At 42.0% G+C, this 23,982-nt stretch overlaps 2 protein-coding genes across 6 annotated transcripts in view; one reads left to right on the top strand and one right to left on the bottom strand.

Annotated features, from left to right (window-relative positions):
* Positions 1-23,982, bottom strand: part of DOCK1 (dedicator of cytokinesis 1) — a 361,394-nt gene that overhangs the window by 173,378 nt on the left and 164,034 nt on the right. The window lies entirely within an intron of this gene.
* Positions 7,532-23,982, top strand: part of INSYN2A (inhibitory synaptic factor 2A) — a 64,508-nt gene continuing 48,057 nt past the window's right edge. Inside the window, exons 1-3 of one of the 4 annotated variants that reach the window (XM_082222909.1) lie at positions 7,532-8,280; positions 8,655-8,772; positions 23,181-23,262. In XM_082222909.1, the coding sequence (XP_082079035.1) occupies positions 23,193-23,262 (70 nt within the window). In that variant the 5' untranslated portion in view covers positions 7,532-8,280; positions 8,655-8,772; positions 23,181-23,192. Of the gene's footprint in view, positions 8,773-8,825; positions 8,944-23,180; positions 23,263-23,982 lie in introns of those variants that run through there. The other 3 variants (XM_082222908.1, XM_082222911.1, XM_082222910.1) reach the window with 3 other exon arrangements.

Here is a 23,982-nt window from a genome sequence, read left to right as displayed (position 1 = left end):
TGATAGAGAAGAAGGTGGATAACTTGTAGCCCTACAGAAGTTGTTGAAATTTGACCCTCATCAGCCCTCAGTGGCGTAGCGTGGGTTGTCAGCACCCGGGGCAAGTCAAGTAATTTGCGCCCCCTAACCCGTGGATTTGCGCCCCCTAACCCTAACCCCCAGATGTTGCGGCCGGTGCGGCCGGCCCCCCCTGCACCCCCCACGCTACGCCACTGTCAGCCCTAGCCAGCACAGCCTCTAGTTAGGAGCTAAGAAAGCTGCCATTCAACAACATCTGGAGAACTATATATGTTTAGTTATTTTTATTTTTATTTTTGACATGGGAACGCAATTTAAAAAGTTACCCCCACTACCATACACACAGTCAGACATGACACAGTCCATTTCACCACCTAATTTCTACTGCATTCTGCTTCATGCAAAGAACAAGCCTTAGTCTTCTAAACAGCTCTTTCCTGTAATGTGTTTTATGTATGCTCTCCAGCTGTAGCACACCATGCAATCTTAACACAATTTCCCACAAGATAATTCAACAAAAATAATTTTGTGTTTGTTCTCATAGAGCAAATTAGGGAGAAAAAAAATATTTATTATTCAAATGGTCGAAAATATTCTGCACTGGAGAATAGGTCTGCAAAACGTACAAATCATCCGTAATGGTGACAAGCTAAATGGTTGCTCAAGAAAGAGCAAAATGTAGTCATTTAGGGTACTATATATTATGCTATTGTAGATTCTTAGATCTTCATTTATTTCCTAACTAGACAGGCTGCATAATAATTTGGATTGTGAAATATTTCACATTTGTTGAAAGTACTGTGCAAGTATTCCTTCAACCTTTAGAGCTACACTCCATTCCTTAGATAGAAAAAAGTAGGTTTTGAGATCTAACACGTTTGAAATCTGACATTTAAAATGAAAATAACTGAACTTGAATAGAAATAGTGTCCATCTGCCCATTATAAAGTACTGGCGATGCAGGGGAATGGAGAACAGAAGCACTGGATACTACCCAAAAATAATAAATATTGATAGTGTATTCCAATGTATGTTTGCTCCTAAATAAATCTTTTTGTTTTAGGATTTAATCTATAGTGAACTGCCCTGAGACCTCCGGGTATAGGGCGGTATATCAACAACAACAACAACAACAACAACAACAACAACAACAAAAAAGTGTTAGTATATTTAGATTTCATGTTCAATATATCAAAGTACCCCAACTGCACGAAATAGTTTAGCATAAAGGGGTGTGCTGCACACACTTTGCCAATCTACTGCAAATTTACCAGTAGATCCAGTTCAACCTTCTGCCTACTGCTAAACTAAGCAATACAGAGCTGTGTTTGTTATGAAGATCTTTCAGCATTCATTTACTTATCATATGAATTGAATCCTGATGAACCCTGGTGTGGCCCTGGGACAGCAAAACTTCCACCACTGAACCTAACTCCTTATGCCAAGTTCTATCATACCTAGTAGTATTTTGGCCAACGTGATAATGTATTGCTGTGTCATCCACAATCCAGTCACCACCACTACACCACAGCTCTGCACCAAAGAAATCACTCATAGCTGCCTAATGACAGTGCCAGAAGCCTTAAATTAGATTCACCGAGCTGTTCTGCCTACACAGAGACTGGCGGTATCAGGTAATTAGTGAAAGAGCCTAATTTTGACTGCATATTTTACAAAGTAATTGACAACTAACCAACCAATCCACCAAGAACGTTAAGGGAAAGCAACACAATTAACCACTGATGAATCCAAACCACAGTAATAACTTTGCTTTTCAGAAAAAGTGTCAAAGGTAACACCTGTGCCATCCTCCATTCCAACTGTAGGCAGACTGCGAAAATTTAGAGCCGGAACCTATGCAACAACAGTAGTGCAGAAAACAAGCCAGCAGCTTATTTAACATCAGCAATTCAGCAATATGAAAATAATTGCTTTCAACAGAACATCTAATGATGTTGCGGGTCCCAGATGATTACAGAAATGAACAGCCAAACACAGTTCATCTCTGAAACAAAACCCTCTCTCTTTCCAATTTAAAGAAACCAAGACTCTTGACATGAAATCAGAACGGCCCTAGTGCAACTGGAGTAACCTAGATAATATTGTAATGCCTGCAATTACACCCACTCTGTCGGAACTGCTCAAACTGTATTAGACTGTAAGTATTAGGTGTTCAAAATAAGACTAAGCAGCACTAAATATCACTCATTTTGATGAATATAAAAGATATTGGCACCATTTGATTTTGGTAGCTGGTTAATTTAAATTATCTAGAAGATTAAATAGGAATTTCAATCACAAGCAGTGAAACAAACATGACAATTTACATTTGACATCTACATGTACAGTGCTGATACCTCAAGCTGGCAACTGCTTCCTCTCATGCAAGGACAGAAAAGACTCTCAAACTGGGAATTGAATGGACTGGTGCAATTTCTAAAGAAATCACTAGGGTGATCCATTTTGTTTCACATTTGACATCATTCATAGATTTGGAAATTGGAAGAAAAATGTTTCCTCCATTCGGAACTAGCAAGTGGTGTAAAATATTTACTAATGATCTTTTAGCTAGACACTGCTAGATATTGGCCTGGTATGCATGTTGTGATAAGCCAAACTATGAGAGGAGCTGCATAGTCACTGAGGCTTTTTCTCAAGCCACAAGCCTGCGTTTGGAAAGCTTGGCTCATTGTAGCATGGGAGTAAAAAAAGCCCAGGGAGGAGCAAAATAGCTACAACCTGTCCATTCACACAGTCCTGTTAAGCCACAGTTTGGCTTACTGTGACGTGCAAACCAGGAGATACTGTCTGCACCCTTTGCATCATCAGTGTGTAAAGAGCTAGATTCTTCTGTTCTTGCTGTCAGGGAAAAAATATACTATGCTTCTGTGTTATGATTCGGTCATAATGCTGCATCTCTTCTTCTGACCTGTCAAATCCAAGAGTTGGGCATCTTCATAACAGTTTGAGAAAGGACATTGAAGATGAAGAAATCTGCAGTAGGATTCATTTATAAGACTTTATACATCAAAGAATGAAGAAGAAGGGTTGACTTGGCCTTATAATCAGAAGTTAGTTATCCCTGCCAGTGAACCCAAGAAGGCATAGTGACTATCTAGGTCTGAGACATTTACCGTATTTTTCGCCCCATAGGGCGCACTGGCCCATAGGGCGCACCTAGTTTTTTTTTTGGGGGGGGAATAAAGAAAAAAATTATTTTCCCCCCCCAGGCGCGGGGCGGGGGAAGCCCGAGCTTCCCCCGACCCCAGCCCCCAGAACAGGCTGCTATTCGCAAGCCTAGGGAGCCTGGCGGAAAGTTGCGCCGGGCTCCCACGGCTTGCGGAGAGCTGCCCGAAGCCCGGGGCGCGCTTCTCAGCGTGCCCCGGGCTTCAGGATGCAGGCAGCTCTCCACAAGCCTTGGGAGAGCAGCGGGAACTCCCGCGGCTCCCAAGGCTTGCGGATAGCTTCCTGAAGCCTGGAGAGTGAAAGGGGTCGGCGCCTACCGACCCCTCTCATTCTCCAGGCTTCAGTGAAAGCCTGAATTCGCCCCATAGGGCGCACACACATTTCCCCTTCATTTTTGGAGGGGAAAAGGTGTGTCCTATAGGGCGAAAAATAAGGTATATGAAACCCAACCTAAAGACATTTCTTTGGGGAGGAGGTGTCACTGGAGAAATATACAGCCTATCAAAGCTGCCTTAATAGACAAGAAAACTGGAGACAGTAACCAGCATTACTGAGATGCTGTAGAAACTGCACAGTAAGATAACTGTGATATTAACCTTGGAATAATAAAAAGCTATCATCAACAATGACCATCATTTGGAAGGAGGGTCATTCTACATCTACAGGATAACTCTTAAGTGATCATGCGGCTCAAGACGCATGATAAACTAGGTGTTGTCCTGTAGATGCAGCAGCCTCCCTGTTCTTATCTTGCCTGTGGATTCTGACAACAGATAACCAACTCCTCATGTGCTTAGAGTTGCAGTGGAAAACCACTGGATGGTGGTAACTCAGAAATATGCATTTTCTGCTATTGCCCTATTCGTTGGAATGCTATTTCTTCTACCAGGCGCACCAACACCAGAGGGCCAAGCATTTTTGGAGCCCCCCAATATTGGGGGGCAGCCCCCCAATGTTCCCTACTGTCAGGGGGTGGAGGAGGCCGAGCATGGAGTTGAGCACAGCTTCAGTGACCAGCTCTTCCTCCTCCTGCCATGCAAGGCTGCTGAGCATGAGAGAGGAAGGGCTGCCAGCCACTGCATTTGGCTCTGTCCCCTGGCTCCTCCTGAAATGCCACGTGATTCAGCTTCCTCAATCTTCAGGGCAACTTGGCACCTCTTTCCCCTACCATATGGAAAGCACCACCAGTTACCTACTTTATACATCTTTTTCCCCCTCCCACCCAAGCTCCCCAACATTCCTCCCCCAGGCTTTCCCTGACCAGTAAGCTGACCCTGTCTTTTTATATATTGCAACACTTTGCTGCATTTTTGTGCTTTTAGTACTCTTGGTTTGTGTTTTAACTGTTTTACACCACTACAGGTTTAAATAAGCAAATAAGACCTTCATTTTCATCCTGTGGCATGCAATAAAAGTTCACCATAATGTTCAAGACAAGGCAGCTGCTACCCGATGGACCCACTCTAGTCACTAGAGCATCCAATCCCTGGCAATGCAGCAAATCTACCTCCACTCCTACACTTTAACACCTTTACTGCTAACTCTGGTGAGTTTATTGTTCAGATCAATTCATTCCTGTCTGCAGAAGACACCTAACAAGTAGGAAACTATACAACAGAATGATTGGCTGCCATCTCTCTGCCCCAACATTAAAACACATCACAGCGTCATCTTATGGAGATCACCAGAACAATTATACCAGAGGCTGCAGTGGGCACTGGAGTTGGCATTATTCTGTGAACTGTGTCATGTCAAGATCATTAAAGCTAATCCTAGCTTCTCTATGGAAAACAATGCAGTGAATCGGATGACCAGGCCTTAAATCTACCCCATAAATCTCCCACCCTGTTCTGCTGACCTGTTTAATGGCTGCCACTGCACGGCAGAATTGATGGCAGCTTTTGCTCCAGTGCAAAGTTTGAACAGTTCTTGGCACCAGAGCAAAGGGGAAAGATTTCCCTTTGCCTTAAAGCTAAAAGCACAGCGATGGCACTATTATATGAAGCTACACAGCAAACAGATAAAACAGATTTATATTTATCTGAGGATAATCTTAAAGAAGGGACACGGGTGGTGCTGTGGTCTAAACCACTGAGCCTCTTGGGCTTGCTGATCAGAAGGTCGGCAGTTTGAATCCCTGTGACGGGGTGAGCGCCTGTTGCTCGGTCCCTGCTCCTGCCAACCTAGCAGTTCGAAAACATGTCAAAGCGCGAATAGATAAATACATTTCCTCCAGCGGGAAGGTAAATGGTGTTTCCATGCGCTGCTCTGGTTTAGTCATGCTGGCCACATGACCTGGAAAAACTGTCTGAGGTCAAATGTTGGCTCCCTCGGCCAGTAAAGCAAGATGTGCGCCGCAACCCCAGAGTCGTCCGCGACTGAACTTAACTGTCAGGGGTCCCTTTACCTTTTAATCTTTAAGAGTCCGGCCTGAAACACATATCTACATATCCAAACCACAACTAATGATTGAAGGCAAGCACTGATAATCACCTTCCACTGTTCCTACTGTTTAATCATATATGAGGAGACCACTAATTCACCCCCCACCCAGCTTCCAGATTATGAACTACAGGGAGCTTGACCTCCTCTCTGCATGAAAGGACACTCTGCTCCAACTGCAAGTTACCTGGACCAGAAGAAAGGCCTATGCTGGCCTCTAGCACCATAGGCCGTAGGCAGGAGGAGGCTATACATGTCCCTTCCAGGAAGAAGATCATGACAAGGGGAAAAACCAACCTGGCACTATCAATTGCTCCAGTGCTTGCTTTTCTCTTCCCTACTATTTCCCTTTTCCTTTTGCATTGTATTATAGAATCATAGAACCATAGCGTTGGGAGGGAACCCGAGGGTCATTCTAGTTCAACCCTCTACAATGCAGGAATCTCAACGAAAGCATCCATGACAGATGGCCATCCAACCTCTGCTTAAGAACCTTCAAGGGAGGAGAGTCCACCACTTTCAGAAGGAGTCCATTCAACTGTCCAGCAGCTCTTACTATCAGAAAATTCTTCCTGATGTTTCGTCAGAATCTCCTTTCTTGTAACCTGAACCTGAAATCCTTTTCGCATGCACTACCGGCAAGCCAAGTGTCTACCATCTTATATTTGAGCAGCTGGTTATTCCTGCCTAAGTGTAAACCTTACGTTTGTCCCTGTTGAAATTCATTGGGGGGGGCAGTTTTCCAATTTGTTAAGTTAAGGTCATCTTGAATTCTGATTCTGTCTTCTGTGGCATTAGCTACCCATCCCAGTTTTGTGTCATCTGCAAATTTGATGGGAATCCCATGTATGAAAACGTGGGAAGAGACTGTGCTATATTTAAAAATAAGTGCACTTGTTAATTTTTAGGCATGTTATAAATGTTACAATACATTAACACACTTAAGAAAACACTTAAGAAATAATGAGAACAAAAAATGATATAATAGTTTAAAAATATATGCACATGTTGTTGTTGTTGTTGTTTAGTCGTGTCCGACTCTTCGTGACCCCATGGACCAGAGCACGCCAGGCACTTCTGTCCTCCACTGCCTCCCGCAGTTTGATCAAACTCATGCTGGTAGCTTCAAGAACACCATCCAACCATCTCATTCTCTGTCGTCCCCTTCTCCTTGTGCCCTCCATCTTTCCCAACATCACAGTCTTTTCCAGGGAGTCTTCTCTTCTCATACAAATCCCATACAAACAAACCCCAATGCACATACAAACCCCAATTAACCAGAAAATGTGAATTATGCAGAAATTTAACTGATCTTTCCAATGCACTCAAAATGCCACACTGAAACCTATGCATATACATAAGTTGTATTAACGGTACAGTCATAAACCCACTGACTATTAAGTCTCATTGAACTCAGCCGGATATATGTCTTAAGAAAGCTTGCTTTAGATCTTATTGCCCATGTCAGCAATGTCCTACTGGAAAATTAATGGAAACCTGAGGTGGTTTATTAAATTCTGAAACTTATTGACTTTAGAGGTTTTTCATTGTTTAAAAAAATAAAACAATACTGTCGAACAGTAAGAGCTGTTCGACAGTGGAATTTGCTGCCAAGGAGTGTGGTGGAGTCTCCTTCTTTGGAGGCCTTTAAGCAGAGGCTTGACAACCATATGTCAGGAGTGCTCTGATGGTGTTTCCTGCTTGGCAGGGGGTTGGACTCGATGGCCCTTGTGGTCTATTCCAACTCTATGATTCTAATTCTTGACTACTTTTTACACTATATGTGTATAATTGGTGGAGAAACATTCCCCCACCTCAATGTCTCTGTTGCATCCAAAACAGGTAAAAACCCCATCCTTGAGAACTGAGAAACTATAGCAACTACTCTACCCCAAACACATGCATCTGGGGTTGCCAGAGGTCCCTTCTAGGTCATAACACGTCAGCCAGGCAGGTCCAGTTCCAGAATATTTTGAAGCAAAATTCTATTTTAAAAAAATATATTAAAAATCCCCAACAAATTAATTGAGGGGTGTTTTACATTTTATAGTCAAACAGCATACACAGACTTGTTATAATCAAAACCGCTAACTCTGCTGTACGTATTCCTTTTCCGATTCAGCCTCAAGGTAATGTAAACAGTACTCTATGTCCTGAGTCTAGAAATGCATTTAAACTGTAATGACAAAAGGGCAACGCTGTAAAGAGAAGGTGAATCCAGATCCATTCTGGAAAGATCCCATCTCCCTCCCCCAATTTCCAAAGGGATCAAGAGGTTCGCATGTGAGGTCCGTCCTCCTCTTCCTTGTGCTATCCCTGGTTCCCCGTCCATCACTGGAAGAACTGCATACTGAACTCAACAAGTTCCCGGTCACACCGGCTTCCTGCATCAGAGGGAACACGAGAACTCTCCCTAGCGGAGAGCCAGCGCCAGTTCTCGTCTCTTCTCCGCCGAGCTACACACGCGCGCACACTCACACGCGCGCACGCACCGAGCGCCAGCAAAACAGCACACGCTCCCCTTTCTCTCGTGCATTCCCAAAAGTAGGAGCGGAGGGAGCTCGCCCGAAGCCTCTGCCTGCAAGACGGGAGGACTACAGAGAATGCTTCAAAGTGAACACATCAAGAAGCCAGGTTTGACGCGGGGGCTGCTTGAAAGGATCCCCGCCACCCCTTTCCTCCCCGTAACAACCTCCACCCCCCCACCCCACCGGCTTCCTTTTTATCGTATGTGAGATCACATCGAAGGCACTGAATTGCAGTAAATGAGGACATTTTCCAGACTGCGTGGCTCCTGCTGCTGCTGCTACCCTGACAATTGCTTCACGTAGTCACGGCTGAATTAATGTTTCACTGCGAAATCTAACGAGGAAGAAGAGGAGGCAGCGGCGGTGCTGCCGGTTGGCTGGCAGCGGTGACCAAGTCTCCGGGAAGCAAGTCCACCCCCCTTCTTCTTCTTTTTTTTAAAAAAAGAAAAGAAAAATCCCATTGGTGTTATCTTGCAGCAGATGCTCTTACAAGAGTGGATCGTTGCTCTGCAAGCTTGCAGAAGTGAGCCGGGAGAGATGCATCATCGCAAAGGAACTGCACAGACCTTTACTTATTTGTAAGGAAGCGTAGGAAAAGGTAAGCATCGCACGGAGAAGCAGCCCAGATTTTGTACGGACACTACTCGCCCCCCCCCAAATAACCCCCACTTCCCCCCCCCAAACCCCCAAAAGCTGCTCAGAGATTCCAGAGGGATCAGAGTGCTCGGGAGCTTCGAGACCTCCCCGGAACGAGGCTTCATTGCAAAGAGTGAGTTACCATGGCTGCCTAATTAAAACTTCACAAGCAGAAGTGTGAGCAAATATGCGGAGCGTGAATTTTGTTATAAAGGGGGGGGCGAGTGAGGGGGGGCGAGTCGTGTTATGCAATAGTAGTACGCGGCTGCCTGGTAACGCGATTGCATCTTATAAGTTTCAAGGCAGAAGCGGGGGGGGGGGGAGCGAGCTGGGAGAATACCACTTCACATGTCCTAGAATTTGAGCGTTCTAGAAAAATGCCATAAACCTTGGCCGGGTCGTTCTCAGTTCACATCATACAAACTGCTGAAGTGCTCAGGTGACGGTGTTGCTGTTTAGGGGGGGGGGGCTATCCGCGAACTCCTCCGGGCTGCTGTCTCTCAAGAGTCTAGCCCCAAACCACCAGCTACCCAGCCATTCTTTTCCCCAGCGAAAGGACTAATTAGATGTTGCCACTGATCTGCATGATAATGGAGAACACTACAAGCAGATCTCCTGCTCATCGGTAACTTGCCGTGCAGTAGATTAGTCACAGCTAGCCTTCCCCCCCCCCTCCAAATCCTTAATCAGACGTTCAAGGGGTGCAAGCGTGTTTGCTTGCTCCTAAAACATCGGATTCTGGTTTGACGCTGCCCTTTCCCCACTTCTGACACGTTCAAATGGGGAGTCCCGTCCACCTGCACCAGGCGAGCAAGACGGAAAGGGCAATAGCGCGCCTCGGGCTCCAAAGTCGCCGGGGCCATATCGCGGCGGGACCTTGCGTCCTGCAGCCTCATGCTGGCGGGGGGGGGGGAGCGGGGTCCGCCTTGCGTCTTTAGCACTCGAAATAAAAATCCTCTCCTGTGACCTCCGTCTCTCTCCACTTCATAAAACGCTAGAGCGAGCTCCGGCAATCAGGGGGCAACATAGATTGCAGCTAGCAAGCCAGGGTTTTTTTTTTTGGGGGGGGGGTTGCTGGAGGGTTGAAAGATAAGCCTCTCCGACCATTCTTTACAATCTGGAAAGCCCTGGAGCAGACTGGTGTGTGTGTGTGTGATGGGGTCTGTCCCAAAGGAGCAGCAACTCTCCCTCTTCGCCCTCCGTACTACAAAGCTAGGCTAGGCAGTGAAGCGGTTTAAATTCGACCTTGTCTGTCTAAACAGCTTAAATCCTACACAGGCACATAGTGAGGGAGTGTTTAACTCCTTCGGAACTAGAAAGTTTGGACAGATCCATTCTCCTTTCCTACCCTAGTTCCAGAAATCGCATCCCCTCCCGCCACCAGTATGTTGCTATAGTGTAAAGCAAACTGACACAGAAAGCATCGGTGCATATATGTGATTCGTTTCTGTTCCCCACTATGGGGATGCCTTTCATATTTATATTCCGCTTCTCTGATTCTGTGCACATCAAGGTTAACACCAAGATGCTGGATGAAAAACTACTGGCTAGAAATCGTCAGATGTGACCATTGCAATGCATTTTAATCACACCGATCCACAAAATGTTTCAGCAAAAATTCGAAGCATGAAATCAAAGAAAAATCATGTGTATGTTAATGTTTATGCACTTTGCTATTAGAAAGAACATAAATGGGAAAGTAATGCTTGAAATCAAGATATACTTCATTTTAGCGTTTATTTTATACTCCTGTGTATAAGCAGAAATAAATTCAAAGCTATAATACGTGATGAGAGTAATGGTCTGTTGTCCAAACAGATGACATAAGTACATCTGGTAGGTTGTTTATGTATATTGGGAGAATTGCTGTTACACTCTGTGCATAGCTTTTTAAAAAATCAGCATGCTGTGGTGTTGACTTAACACATGAACTTGTGTTATAAATAAGTTTTTTTATAGTGGAATGGGTATCAATGGAACCTTAATCAAAATGCTGTGAAGTTATCCCTTCATTTAAAAAACATGTAAGAACAAAATGGGCACCTGCTCCTTTCAATAAATTAGTACAACTTAATTATAAATATGCAGAAGTATAGCCGTTTAAACAATAGGAATAATCAATAAAGAATCCATTTGTTACTGATGGGGGGGTTAAACTATTTGCCATTCAGTGCACAGGTTTGTTCATTAAGCAAACAAGCAACCACTCTTGCAGGACTGACATCCAAACTAGAAATCAGGGGAAAAACTAAACTGAATTAAGCCAGTGATAAAAGGGTGCAAACAACAAGCAAGTAGAGCACAAGAGCAACAAAGCAGTGATGGGTGCTTAGCACTGAAGATATAAATTAGCAAGCTGAGAGAGCAAAAGGCAGAAATGCATGCCATGGAGTCTTATTAACCCCAAATGTACTTGAAAATGAAATATTCCTCACACAACACATAAAATTATAATTTTAAATTCTTCATAAATATGCATTCATTTATTAAATCAACAATTACAAATGCACTCAGCGGTATATTCTGATTTTATTATAGTTTTAACTCATTATTAGGTGTATTAGGTGTCCCGTAAACCACTTAGAGATGACTGTGATTAAGCGGTATACAATTGTTGAAATAAAAATAAATATTCATTGGTATTTGCCAGTTTGGGGTTGGTGTCAGGAAGAGCTGAAAGCAGACCATCAACATGGCAGCAAACTAAATGAAGGTTTTATGTTGCCTTAGATGTAGGCCTCAGTGTTGTCTTGCACAGGCAGAAGTAACTCAATCTTTCTTACAGAAAAATGCTCTTTACAGTTTTATAATGCAATTAGATTTTCAACATCATGCACGGCAGGGGCAATAAATAGTAACTGTAGAGCAGGAGTACCTAATTTGGAGTACAGCAGGATTAGGACCCCCATCATCCCTGAATGTTAGGCCAGGCTGGCCAAGGGTGATGGGAGTAGGAGTCCCAACAACATATGGAAGGTCATATGTTCCCTGTCCTCTCTGTATATAAATATTTCCCAGTAAATAATATTTTCTTGAGAACAATAGTTTCATTTCTCCGACTCAGAAGTAGTGTGTATTACTTGAAAACGGGGGCTGCAAGGGTGGGAACGAAAGCTCCACGCCTTGTTATGGTCACTAGCTCTCATGAGTTATAGGATGACCTTCTGAAGGGGAAGCCTCTAATACTTGTGGAGACTCCCTGTGCATTTTAGAATCTGGAAAACAGTGAGGGAAGGGGGCTAATAAATCTCCTCCTCCCCTTGCACATCTCCATAGTATACTTTATGAACAACTGAAGAGGCCTGCCGTATGTGTCCATCGCTTCTTGTTCTGAACGTTATCAATATTTTTCACATTGCCCCATTGTTTTCATGCACATATTTTTCAAACATTCACCAGCTTCTTCCAAAAGGAGTCAGACTGCGGTATCAAAGACTGTCCACCAGGTTGGAGGGACAATCTGTTTGGCAGACACTCTGAATGCACTCCTGCACCAAATACCTGAAAGATGTTCTGCATGGTATAAAGCCCTTTTCCTACATCATCCTTTGAGTGCTGCTCTGCCTGTAATGTGCAGTAATGCCGTGACTTAAATCCAGTTGCAGTCTTCTCATCAGTCACATTACTATTTGAATCTGGGGCATAAGAGCTTAGCAGTGGAGTGAACTGGCTGTACAATAATAGTAGTATTTCGCAGAACTGTAGAGTTGGAAGGGACCCTGAGGATCATCTAGTCCAACCCCCTGCAGTGCAGGAATATGCAGTTGTACCATAAAGGGATCAAACCTGCAACCTTGGTATTATCAGCACCATGCTCTAACCAACTTGGTCCAAAAAGGGAAATAATAATATTATTTTCTGCCCTTCTCCCCTATCCACCATTGCCATTCAGGCTATGGAGTAACTCCATGACCCCACCATACAAACACGCACACAGACAGACAATATTATCTTGTTGCCTGGGAATAAAAATTCAACAAACATTGTATGTAACAAAAAACCCTCTTCCAATTATCACAGAACAGTTCTAATCGTCTTTTAATTCAAAAAAGGGCTAGTTAACATCAATTGTTTCTTAAAGTTGATCAGACAGAATTTGCTTATATCATAGATAATGCTCTGCATCATCACGCAATAAATTAATGCAGAAATCCCATTCTAGGTATTAAGAATAGGCAGAGAACTAACAAATCTATATTCAAACAACTAGTTCCACATGCTTTATGGGACCTTGGACTTGTGTTTCTGAAATATCTGCCTCTCATACTACATGGCAAGTTGCTTTTGAGACTAGGGGTGAGGAAAGCTGCTGAAAATAACCTAAATTCCAAGTAAGAATTTAGCTTGGAAGCATTTGGCCCTAGGATTCTGGCCCTCATCTGTAACCCTTGATGTGGGCCAGCCAGAATAAATGCTCACATGCTTAAGCACTCCAAAAGTAAGGATTTTAAGGACTTTGGTGCAATATTAACACCATGTAGGCCTTCCCCCCACCAAACTGGAGAAGTGACATGGAGCTGCAAATAAGACACAGTGTTACATGACAACATGCAAGGTTGTACAACTAGTCTGGTATTCACATTTACATATTTTGAAGCCCTAAGATTCATTATTAATTATACAGAACATGATCAGATGTTCTTCTGTGGCACTGTGAAACCTATTTACTGCACCATTTATCACTTTCAGAAAGAGTAAGAATAACAACTGAATACACGTAGCACAAAGCTAATCGGCAAAAAATTCACAGGCAAGTCTATTTTGTGTGCATACATTTTTGCATAATATCCTCACTGGGTTTTAGATATCAAAGCACCTTTACCTTCCCCGCCATTTTTTACTGGTCAGCCCACTCACATCAGTGCAGCTGGTAAAGTCCACCACATGAGACTACATTGCCAACTTGCAAAGAGATTTATGTCAAGATGCTGTCAGTGTGAACACAACATGTTTAATGCTTGTAGATATCCTCATTCATGAGCCACCTACGAGTGATTTAAAGCCCAAATACACTGCAATATAATTCACTTGTAACTAAACTGTTGACTAATGGTATGACATACATTCCCAGGACAAAATTATTCCAATGACAACTGTAGACTCATACAGGAGGTAGAGCCAATCAGATCTCTCTAGCCAACCTTTTAGACTGCACACCTCCAAGTAGAAAAAGCAGCCACTTTTAAAGCAACCCAAAGGAATGAAAGCTATTCCCAAGATAAACAAATGTTTGAATTTTCCTCCAAATTATTGCATAGCTTAGCATTTCACAAGCCCTGGTATGTTTTATTTCCTTTTAATATCTGCATCCTTACTAAATAATTGACAAAATGAATCTACAGTGTGTGTGCTGCGCATGTGCATGTTTGTGTGTGAATACTACGCAACTATGAAAGAGACTGGGCCTTATTTGACGTTTGCAATCCAAGGAAGAGATGAAGAAGAGAAAGTATTAAATAAAACCAGGAGCCTCTTTACCTTGCATCTCACCGACTCATTTGATCATTTTGCTTTATTAGTTGAAATTATAGTATTGTTTTGTAAATTTAACACCACTGAAAGTATTCGATTTCTCTTCTTACGCTTTTCTTAAACTGTGAAGGAACATATTATTAAGGGTGCAGTCCTAACTCCAGGGTGGCAGCAGAGGGTTAAGGGAATGGCACAGTCTGCATTACATCCACAGCCCTGCTGCTTGCACCAGTCAGAGTGGAAGGTGGCAAAAGGATAAACAGCCTTTCACTGCACCAGCTCTCAAACTGGCACAGCATAAAAGCCCTGATCAGGCCAGCTGCAGTCACATGATGACAGCAGGGTCAGTGTAAGATCCAGTAGCCGTGATCCCTTTCCACCTACACCCACCCCCCAACATGCCCAGCTTTGGGGTTTCTGCTGGTGAATATACCAATCTTTGGGTGCATGGGGGGATTCTCACAGGCAGGACTTCCCCACTGATGATAAGAGCTGCTCTGTCAGCTGCCCGAGCTGGGCAGGACTTGGCAAAAGGACATATCCACTCCATCAAAAGTCCAGCCAGCATTTCCAGGCTGTAAATCTGGATTGCTCTATTAATCTTTGGTTGCTTTTTGTTGCACTTTTATTAGTTTAATGAAGATGTGTTCCTTTGCAAAACACACACACACACACACACACACACACACACACACACACACACTGCAACGTAAACATAGCTTATTAAGTATTAGGGAAAACTGGTTGCATGGGAAAGGGCAATGAAAATATAGTTAAGAAATTAAGCAAGTGTTTATTAAGTATTAGGGAAAACAGGATATGGAGAGGGCAAAACTGGAGGAAAACGTGACTAAGAGATTTGTTTTATAAGAGCATATGAAAGGTATTTTAGAAACCATTCTTTCTGCTGTTCACCAGATACAGGGGTATGGGATGCCACACGTTTTGTACTGTCATGTAAAAATAGCTCCAACATTCCAGGGGTTTTAATCTTCCCTGACATGTTAATGTTTAAAGCTGTCTCTCCCTATCACAGCAAGATGAAAAGGACCTAGCCTTTTGCTACTTTTTTTGGACTTCAGGAATAAGTTCCAGACTTGCAGGCAGAAGGTCATCTATCCAGGCTCTGACCAGGACCAGGACCAGAGGCATACCTAGGGTCCCTTGAGAACTTGGCAAGTAGCTGAACTGGTGCTTCCCTCTTGAAAAACAACAACACTTTACTGCAGTAGCCACATTAGAAATTACAATAGTAGTTCACAATAGTATCTGTTGTCCTCTTTGACCCTATAGAAGGTATTAAAACAATAACCCCTAGACGCCTGGTTACAAATGGTTTTAAACATCACAGGTTTGTTAAGAAAGCCCTCTTGATTATTCCAACAACATCCTAAAGTTTGTAAAGCAGGTGTCTACTTGTTAGCCATAAGCCAGCCATAACAGGAACTCCTGGAAGCCCTATAGGAGCTCCCTAGTCTGGCCTGGTTTTCATGACATACTAATCCAAACTACTGCTTTCTGGGACCACAGGAACATGCAAGCTCCTGGGCAAGAGCTCACAGCTTCTTTACTCCTCCCTTGTCTTCCTTTGCACATGTGCTAAGCTAAGCCTGTTGCCCAAATCTGGGCTTGTTGTTAGGCTCACTCCTCACTAACCACAAGCCCCGGGACCAAGGAGAAGCAAAGCAGCTGCAAGCTTCTCTCCAGGAGCTCAAACATTTATGCTGTCCTAGTAAGCCACAGTTTGGCTTATAGGGTTGTGAAAACCGGACCTATGTTTTGATGTCCAAGGTTAAACTATTAACAGGAAATGACTTTTAATATATATATTTTTATCTAGCTGACTTCAATTTCTTAGGTATTGTGTGTGTTTTTGTAAGCTGCCATAGCCCTTCAGGCCATGAGATTTGCAGCAGGTCCCATGATGCTTCATCTTGGATGTGTATAATTTGTCTCAGATGCTTGAATTTGCAAAACAACTCTCCAAAACTAATCACTGGAATTGTGAGACTGAGAAAACATAACATTAATGTTTGCCCAACTGAATCAACCTAAAAGCTCCTTCTAGCCCAGTGCTCTGTTTTCTGTAGTAGCTGGCCAGGTGACTTTCGAAATCACACAAGTAAGGTGTGAAGGCGAGAGCTCTGGAATAGCCAGAGGATCAGAAAATGGCCAGGAGGAAGAAACAGTAGTGTATTGGCTCGAGTGTTGAGTCTAGATTAAGGAGACTTAGGATCAAATCCCAGCTCAGCCAGTTCCTACCTCTTAGTATATACCTCCCTCGCAATGTTGTGATTAAATAGGAATCCCATGTAAGCTACCATGAGCTCCTTGGAGAAAGGGCAGGATACAAATGTGATAAATAATAGAATAGCGGTGTTAGGAGCAATTTCACATCCTGACCTCTGTAAATCCTTTCAGACCTTTTGGGTTTTCTAACTCTCTCCCACCCCCCACCCTGCCCCATATTTCTGTGACTCCTGAGGGCTAGTAACCTACAGTTTCGCTCTTTTTATTTGAATTTGAAAATGTTGCTGGGTTTAATTATAGAGACTTTATTTTACACTCCACAGTCAAATTGCTAACTAGAGATTTTGGGACGCCTTGAAAATAATACATCTACTATTTTGGAATCATATATTTGAATACTCACTGATGTGTGAGTGCCTCTTGCAACGAGCAAAAGATTAGAAAAGATCAAACAGGAAGAAAAGAACCACCACAACCTCTCATTATCCAGCAACAACTCTTAAGACGTAATTAGCATATGGACCGATAACAGATGTTAGAGAATCCATATATTGCTGTACCCATTAAAATTCCTCACAGGTGCCTAAAAGCCATTCATCCATAAGCTGCTCCTGTGAGGCACAGAGGACATTTAAATGACCACAAACACATGGGCTGCACACAATTCTGTAGGCTATTCCCATGGAATCTGCACTGCTGCAGTAGGGAGGATGCAGAGTACATGGGGAAGATTCATAGGATTGGAGTGTGAGGCATGGTCATTTAAATGTCATTTCCACAGAAAGGAGTTTCCCATACAGCTAGGAGGATGCCTAAAGGACACTCAAATGAGCAGACATTGCGCTATAAATTATTTCAAGTACCTACCAAAGAAAGAGCAGCTTTCTCCAACATTCTCATTTAAAACATAATTAAAAGTCCAAAGATATCAGTGTTACATCTATGTATGCTTATAGTGATTCAGAATTTTAAAAACAAAGCATTTCTATTAACCCAAGATGACAAATGATTATGCTACTCTAACAGTCAGATCTCATCTGCATATTTTCTCAATATACAAGCCCCACTGTGTCCAATGGGACTTCTACTCAGATATATATTCATATGATTGCAGTCTAACTCTTTTAAAACAAGGAAAGTATTAATTTCTGTGACAGCTGAGTACATAGAATGGGCATGAGATTACAATTATGATGTTAAATATTTAGGACAATCAAAACAATGTTCATCTCAACTATGTAAAATGCCTGTACTGAAAACTTAGCATCGAATTCCCTAATTTTCTATAAAGAAAATCAAGCCTCTATCAATGTGCCCACAGCAGAAACATGTAGCAGCACAAAACTTGGCGTTTCATGTAAAGTTCCTGCACCTGGCACCTGGTTCAATAGATACGAAAGGAAAACCTATTTGAAACATAATATGGAAGTAGTTTCAAGTAGCTGCTTTGGACAAAATTCTAAAGGTTACAAACAAATTCTTTTCAGTGATGTAATGATTTATGAATACCATCTATCTCATTTAACATAATGTCAAGGATAACCCATTTAAATAATTTCACACTAGTTCAAAGGTTGAAAAAACAATACGGGCTGGTAGACTGACAAGGAACTCAAAATACTGGTGCCTTCACTGTTTTCTTTTTGACACCTGCTAAAAATGTTGATGCGAATTTCAGTACGTTTTAGTAATTTAACTTTTTGTTATATGTTAGTAATTTAACTTTTGTATGTTTTAAAGTATTGTTTTTTGTAAACTTCTTTGAGGATTCTTTTTTAAAACAACAACAATCAAGCAGTATATAAATTTTATGAAATAAATAAATAAAAATACTTGAAATGGCCCAGATGTCTAAAGAACAGGGGCTTAAATGCCAATAATATTTTACTCAGCATGTTTGTAGTATGGTTCTCAAGCCATTCCACTCTGTCAATATTATTTGCATAAAGTTGTGTCCAAAATAGCTTGATCCAAGTTATAAACTGCTTGACAATTCAGACAAGTCTATCCTGCTATATACTGCCTTTACATTTTAGTAACACTTGTAAAAGGCTCCCATCAAACCAGACACACACTTAACATTATTTGACTTCACGGTAACCAAAACTAGTTGTTCCAAATGACACCCAACTTGATATAAATGGCCAGATATGTGCTGTACAACATTATGGTATCCTTTGCCAAAGCAGTTTAGAATATGAAGTTGTCTAACTATGCCAGAGCAATGCTACAGGTGCCATAGCATTAAAGCATTTGCAGTCATGATGAATGTAAATTTGCTAGGGTGGTTGCACATAGCCACGAAGGTGGAAATGTATCCAAACTCGCAGGGGGGGGGGAGAGAATCCAGGCTATTTAGTAAGTCTAAACTTAAAGGACCCTTGACAGTTAAGTCCAGTCACAGACGACTCTGGGGTTGCGACGCTCATCTCACTTTATTGGCCGAGGGAGCCGGCGTACAGCTTCCGGGTCATGTGGCCAGCATGACTAAGCCACTTCTGGCGCAATGTAACACCGAAACCAGAGCAGTGCACGGAAACGCCGTTTACCTTCCCACTGGAGCGGTACCTATTTATCTACTTGTACTTTTTGGGGTGCTTTCGAACTGCTACGTTGGCAGGAGCTGGGACTGAGCAACGGGAGCTCACCCCATTGTGGGGATTCGAACCTCCAACCTTCCGATCGGCAAACCCAAGAGGCTCAGTGGTGTAGACCACAGCGCCACCCGTGTCCCTCTATTTAGTCAGTCTACTTAGCCATTAAAAGTATAATGTATGCTTCACTGTGCTGAGTAGCCATAGGGAACTTCAGAATTTCAAGCACTTGTTTTGCTTTCATCCTCCACCATACATTCTCATCAGATAGTGTTGGGGAGGGTTATGTGGGAGTGCTCTCTCATCAAGGTCTTTTTCATGGACCATCATAATTTTTTATGAATGCTGTTCAAGCCCACGCTTTGAAAAACTGTTTTATTAATTCATAAAAAAAGAATTCACAGATTGTCCAAAGTATCTCTCAAACAACACCTGCTTTCCCTCTCAGTGTGATGCTGCTCATCTCTTGAAGATGTAGTTATAGGCTATTTGAATCCCTAACAAAGGGCAAAAGTAATATTCTATGTATAATGTCTGGCCTTCTGGTTTCCATGGAGACAGAGCAAGGTTGAGAAATATGGAGAGCAGCTTTCCTCTTTGGAGGCATTCAACTGGGGGTAGTGGATATGGTGGAATAAGGTGCAAGTCTGGCCATGGCTGGAGTTTAATTGGATTGAGGTACAATTTAACGGGGGGGGGCATGATGTTTGATACCTTATTCAACTTAAAGTGTAGAGGCTAAATGGCCTGTGATAAATATAAAAAAGGTAAACTGAGCATGAATTCAGCTAGTCATGACATATATTATTTTTTTAAAAAAATAGCAACATTGGGAAAGACTCTGGGCTGCTTCTTAATCCATTAAAATATATCTCATTTTATGAACAAGAGGCAAATGCGCACAACAGGGTGTGCAGGATTGTTCTGATGTGAATGATCTTTCTAAATCCACTTGTCAGAAAGCCCCCTATGTCAGTGAAATGTGTGATTAGCAGAGATAACCCTCCTGCTGCTGGATATGACATTACACCAATACTTGAATAAAACAGTATGAAAGATGGTTAGCTCATCATGAACTCCTCTTTATTGTTCCATACATATCTCCAGTCCGGAGATATCCTTTTACTCTTTCAGTTCATGACCAAATTTCCTGCAGCTTTGTCTTGCTATCGGTTGTCCTCGTTGCTTCAAATTTAATTTGAGAACACGGTTTCACAGTCTGAATTTCTCTTCCTGCTGTTATTATTTACTTCTAAATCATACTTTCATAAACACTTTTTTTTAAAAAAAGAGGCTTCGCAAAATAAAGTCGTAATGTATTATATTATACTCTCCAGTAGAAGCCTTGGAGAACAGTAGCGGAACTCAAACTCATATTTAATCCCCCTTCCTTTTCTATTTAACATCCATTGTTTTTTGGATAGTCTGCTCAGTATTGTAAAAGGTGGATGGTTTGTTGTTGTAGTAGTTTTAGAGGGGAGGTAGCTGAGTGCAGAAGCAAGTCACCCTACACCAGCTTCCTGGCAGGTGAGATGCTGTTACTTAACAAGAGAGAGGGGGCAAAGTGGCAGGGAGATCAGCAAAATGAAAACACACCAGTGGAGCCAACCTGGCACTCCTGCCAGTGTGTTTGCAGTGCATTGATCTCTATGCCCCTCTCACTCCCAGTAAGCAACCCACCTGCGAGGAAGCTATGGTAAGCCACTTTTGTCTGAAGGGAGACAGGAATTGGCTCAGTGGGACCAAGTGGCAATTCTGCATGAAACAGCACAAACACAGGTAATGGTTTGCAATACAATTATGATTGTTAGGGAAAGCTTGTTCTCTAATGTAAAATGGGCAGGCTTGAAGGATCTGTTTATTTGTTATCAGAACCATGATGTCCATCAACCAGAGTCAGGTGCCACACAATGAATGGAAACAATGTGAAATTGCAGTTCAAAGGGTCTGGGGCAATTCCCTACTAAACTATAGTCATACACTGAGATAACCTGCAAATACATATACAAATTTACATCTGTGTTATTACTATAGGTCAAGACTGCCTTTACAAAAACTGAAAACTGGCCAGCAGAGCCACACAAAGTAAACAGTCCAAAGTAAACAGTTAATACATTTCACAAGAGTGGGAACATGAAGACTGAGAAGGAAGAGAATAGAACAATGACTATATTTTCGTAATTAGCAGCTAAAAGGAAAAGCATTAATGTGACATGACTCGTAAGTATGAAGTCACTAGAGATGAGGAAAACAGACGGTCAGGGATGCACAGTTTGCCCAAAGATCAAACAAGTTTTGCTGTGCCTTTCATCAAACAATTGGGAATCAAAAAAACCTTACTGATGTACTTTAAATGTGCCAGTATATCCCAATCTACCGTCTGGCCAGCCCTGCTCTAATGAGAAGCGATCACATTTTAGATGAGAAAGTGTGACCAAAGTCCAGGGGGTGAAAAAACCACCTTTTAAGAATGCCCAAAAGCAAGACTTTTGATTCCATATGCCTTCTTCTTTTAACCTAGAGCCCCTATTCCATACTAGAGCCCCTATTCAAAGTTTCAAAGGCCCCCTCTACATGAAGAACATGGCCTACTAAGGTCCAAAGCCTATTGGGCATGCAGAGATCATCACACAATTCTTATGACAAAAAAGTGGTGTTGTGAAGTGTCAGACTTCAAGGCTAGAACTGGTGACCTTATGGCCCAAAGCTTAGACCTAGCCCAGTGAGCCTTATGTCTTATTTCAGCACATAATGTAACTACTTATCAAATGCTATTTGGAGCTATGATGTTGTCTCAGTGACAATTGCCCCTGTGATAGACAGGCAGTGTGAAGCCTTTGATTTGGTAAGCTATAAATACTAAGAGTCTGGGTCTTTCAAAGTTGCCTGGTCAGTAGATGCCACCTGTCTGTTTGCACTTCAGGCCCTAGGTTCAACTTCCTTGAGATTTGGCTCTTCTTCCCAGATTCAGCTCAAAACACACCACCTGTTATTTTCTATGTTGTATGGAACAGCCATACAGTTTGGTTGAGTGGAAGAGTCAGTAGGATAACCATGCGAAACCAAGCAAATTTTATTAAGTACCTTGAATTGCATGTGAAACATAAGCAAGTAAATCTGTTCTTCTGAGTAAGGCAGCTGTTACATGTCAGATTCCACTTGAAAGTCTATCAGTCTTTCAGTGGGGTTGTCTGTCATTTTCTTTGAATAAGAAACCGAGCAAAAAATTTCTCGCAGCTCTACTGCACTTGTTGATTATAACCTGCTAATTCAAGCATAATGTTAAATATAGTTTCTAATAAAAATGAGACACAAGTTAATCAATAGTATGTTTTATGTCTGAGAATGATTTATGTTTGGCGGGATGTTTTCTATTTCTAGGTATTTATATAGTTTGTCTACTAATGTCTTAAAAATTAGTTTCTAAAAAAAAAACTTGCCAGTTTATGAACTGCACATTATAAATTGCAAATAAATATGAGATGTCTGCAAATGTCATTCAAAGCCACGATGAGCAGTTTTATCTTGCAAATGAGCAAGGAGATCACATTCATTTTTTAAAATACCAGTTGCAATTCTAATGGCAACATATTATGTTTCATACTGCTTTTTTTACATCAGGCTAATTCATATGCTGTTTCACTTCATATTCAACAGACCTTGGGTATAACTGCTAAAGATGACATAGCTGCCATCTTAGGTTTGTTCCAACAACAACAACAAAATGCACAGGGCCCATTTAATAGTTTGTATGTGGCTGCAATAATCAGATTGTATTGTACATACTTTTTTTTAAAAAAATGTTTTTTATAAATGCATTTTTTATTAAAGTTCAGACATTCAAGGAAGAATTTCATTGAATAGACACAAATATTGCAGTGTCAGAAGGCACAACACAATAATAGTGCCACCTTTGCTCTCCTGAAGGGATGGGGTCAGTGCTGTTCATCTGTAATGCAGTGGATTTTGCCATAGGTGGATTGTAGTACAACAAATTAAGCTTCCTTGAGAGAACATGTAACCTATCAGTAATGGAATATGCCCTGTATTTTAGGTGAGTGGCAAGATGGCTAAAGGAACTGATAATGAGATGTGGAATCTTTCGTCTCCAGCCTCACAATCCCTTAATAGTGACGGTAAGTAATTAGTCATGCCATTTTATGATACCACTGTCTCAAGTCCCACATGTCTTTCTGCAAGTTTAGCCTTACTTACAATTTCACTTCAAAGGCACTTTGTTTCATTGCAGATGGTCAAAATGTGGACTGCTCAGCTACTTCATTAACCCCTTTTCCTTACACCAGGCATATTGTCCTTTTAATTTGAACAAAATTTAAATTTTAAAACAGTGAATCATCTTTTTTAAAAAAATTAATGTTGGTGAAAAAGTCAGGATAACAGGATTCACCACATCCTTATCAACAGTATGTAGGAACAATGGGATTTGCTGCACATCTGTATGTACTGCAGATGTACAAGCCACGTACAGCTTGAATGTAGACAAATAAAACAACACAGTGCATCAAAACAGCATAGAACAGGATTTCTTATAGCCGCACATAGATTGTTTTATGGCACAAGAAGTTGCCAGTCCACACTGGTTTGTCCATGTTGTCCAATACAGTCATACCTTGGTTCTCGAGCGGAATCCGTTCCGGAGGTCCGTGACTTATGAAAACGTTTGAAAATCAAGGCAACGGTTTCCAATTGGCTGCAGGAGCTTTCTGCACTTGACCGGAAGCTGTGGAAGCCACGTTGGATGTTCGGGTTCAAGAATGTTCGCAAACCAGAACACTCACTTCCAGGTATGCAGCGTTCAGGAGCCAAAAGGTTTGAGTCACAAGGCGTTTGACAAC

The sequence above is a fragment of the Podarcis vaucheri genome, assembly GCF_965113315.1.
Source record: "Podarcis vaucheri genome assembly, chromosome: 5".
In the NCBI taxonomy this organism is placed as follows: Eukaryota; Metazoa; Chordata; class Lepidosauria; order Squamata; family Lacertidae; genus Podarcis; species Podarcis vaucheri.
The sequence above is the reverse complement of the archived record's forward strand: the minus strand, read 5'-3'. Positions and strand labels throughout refer to the sequence as shown.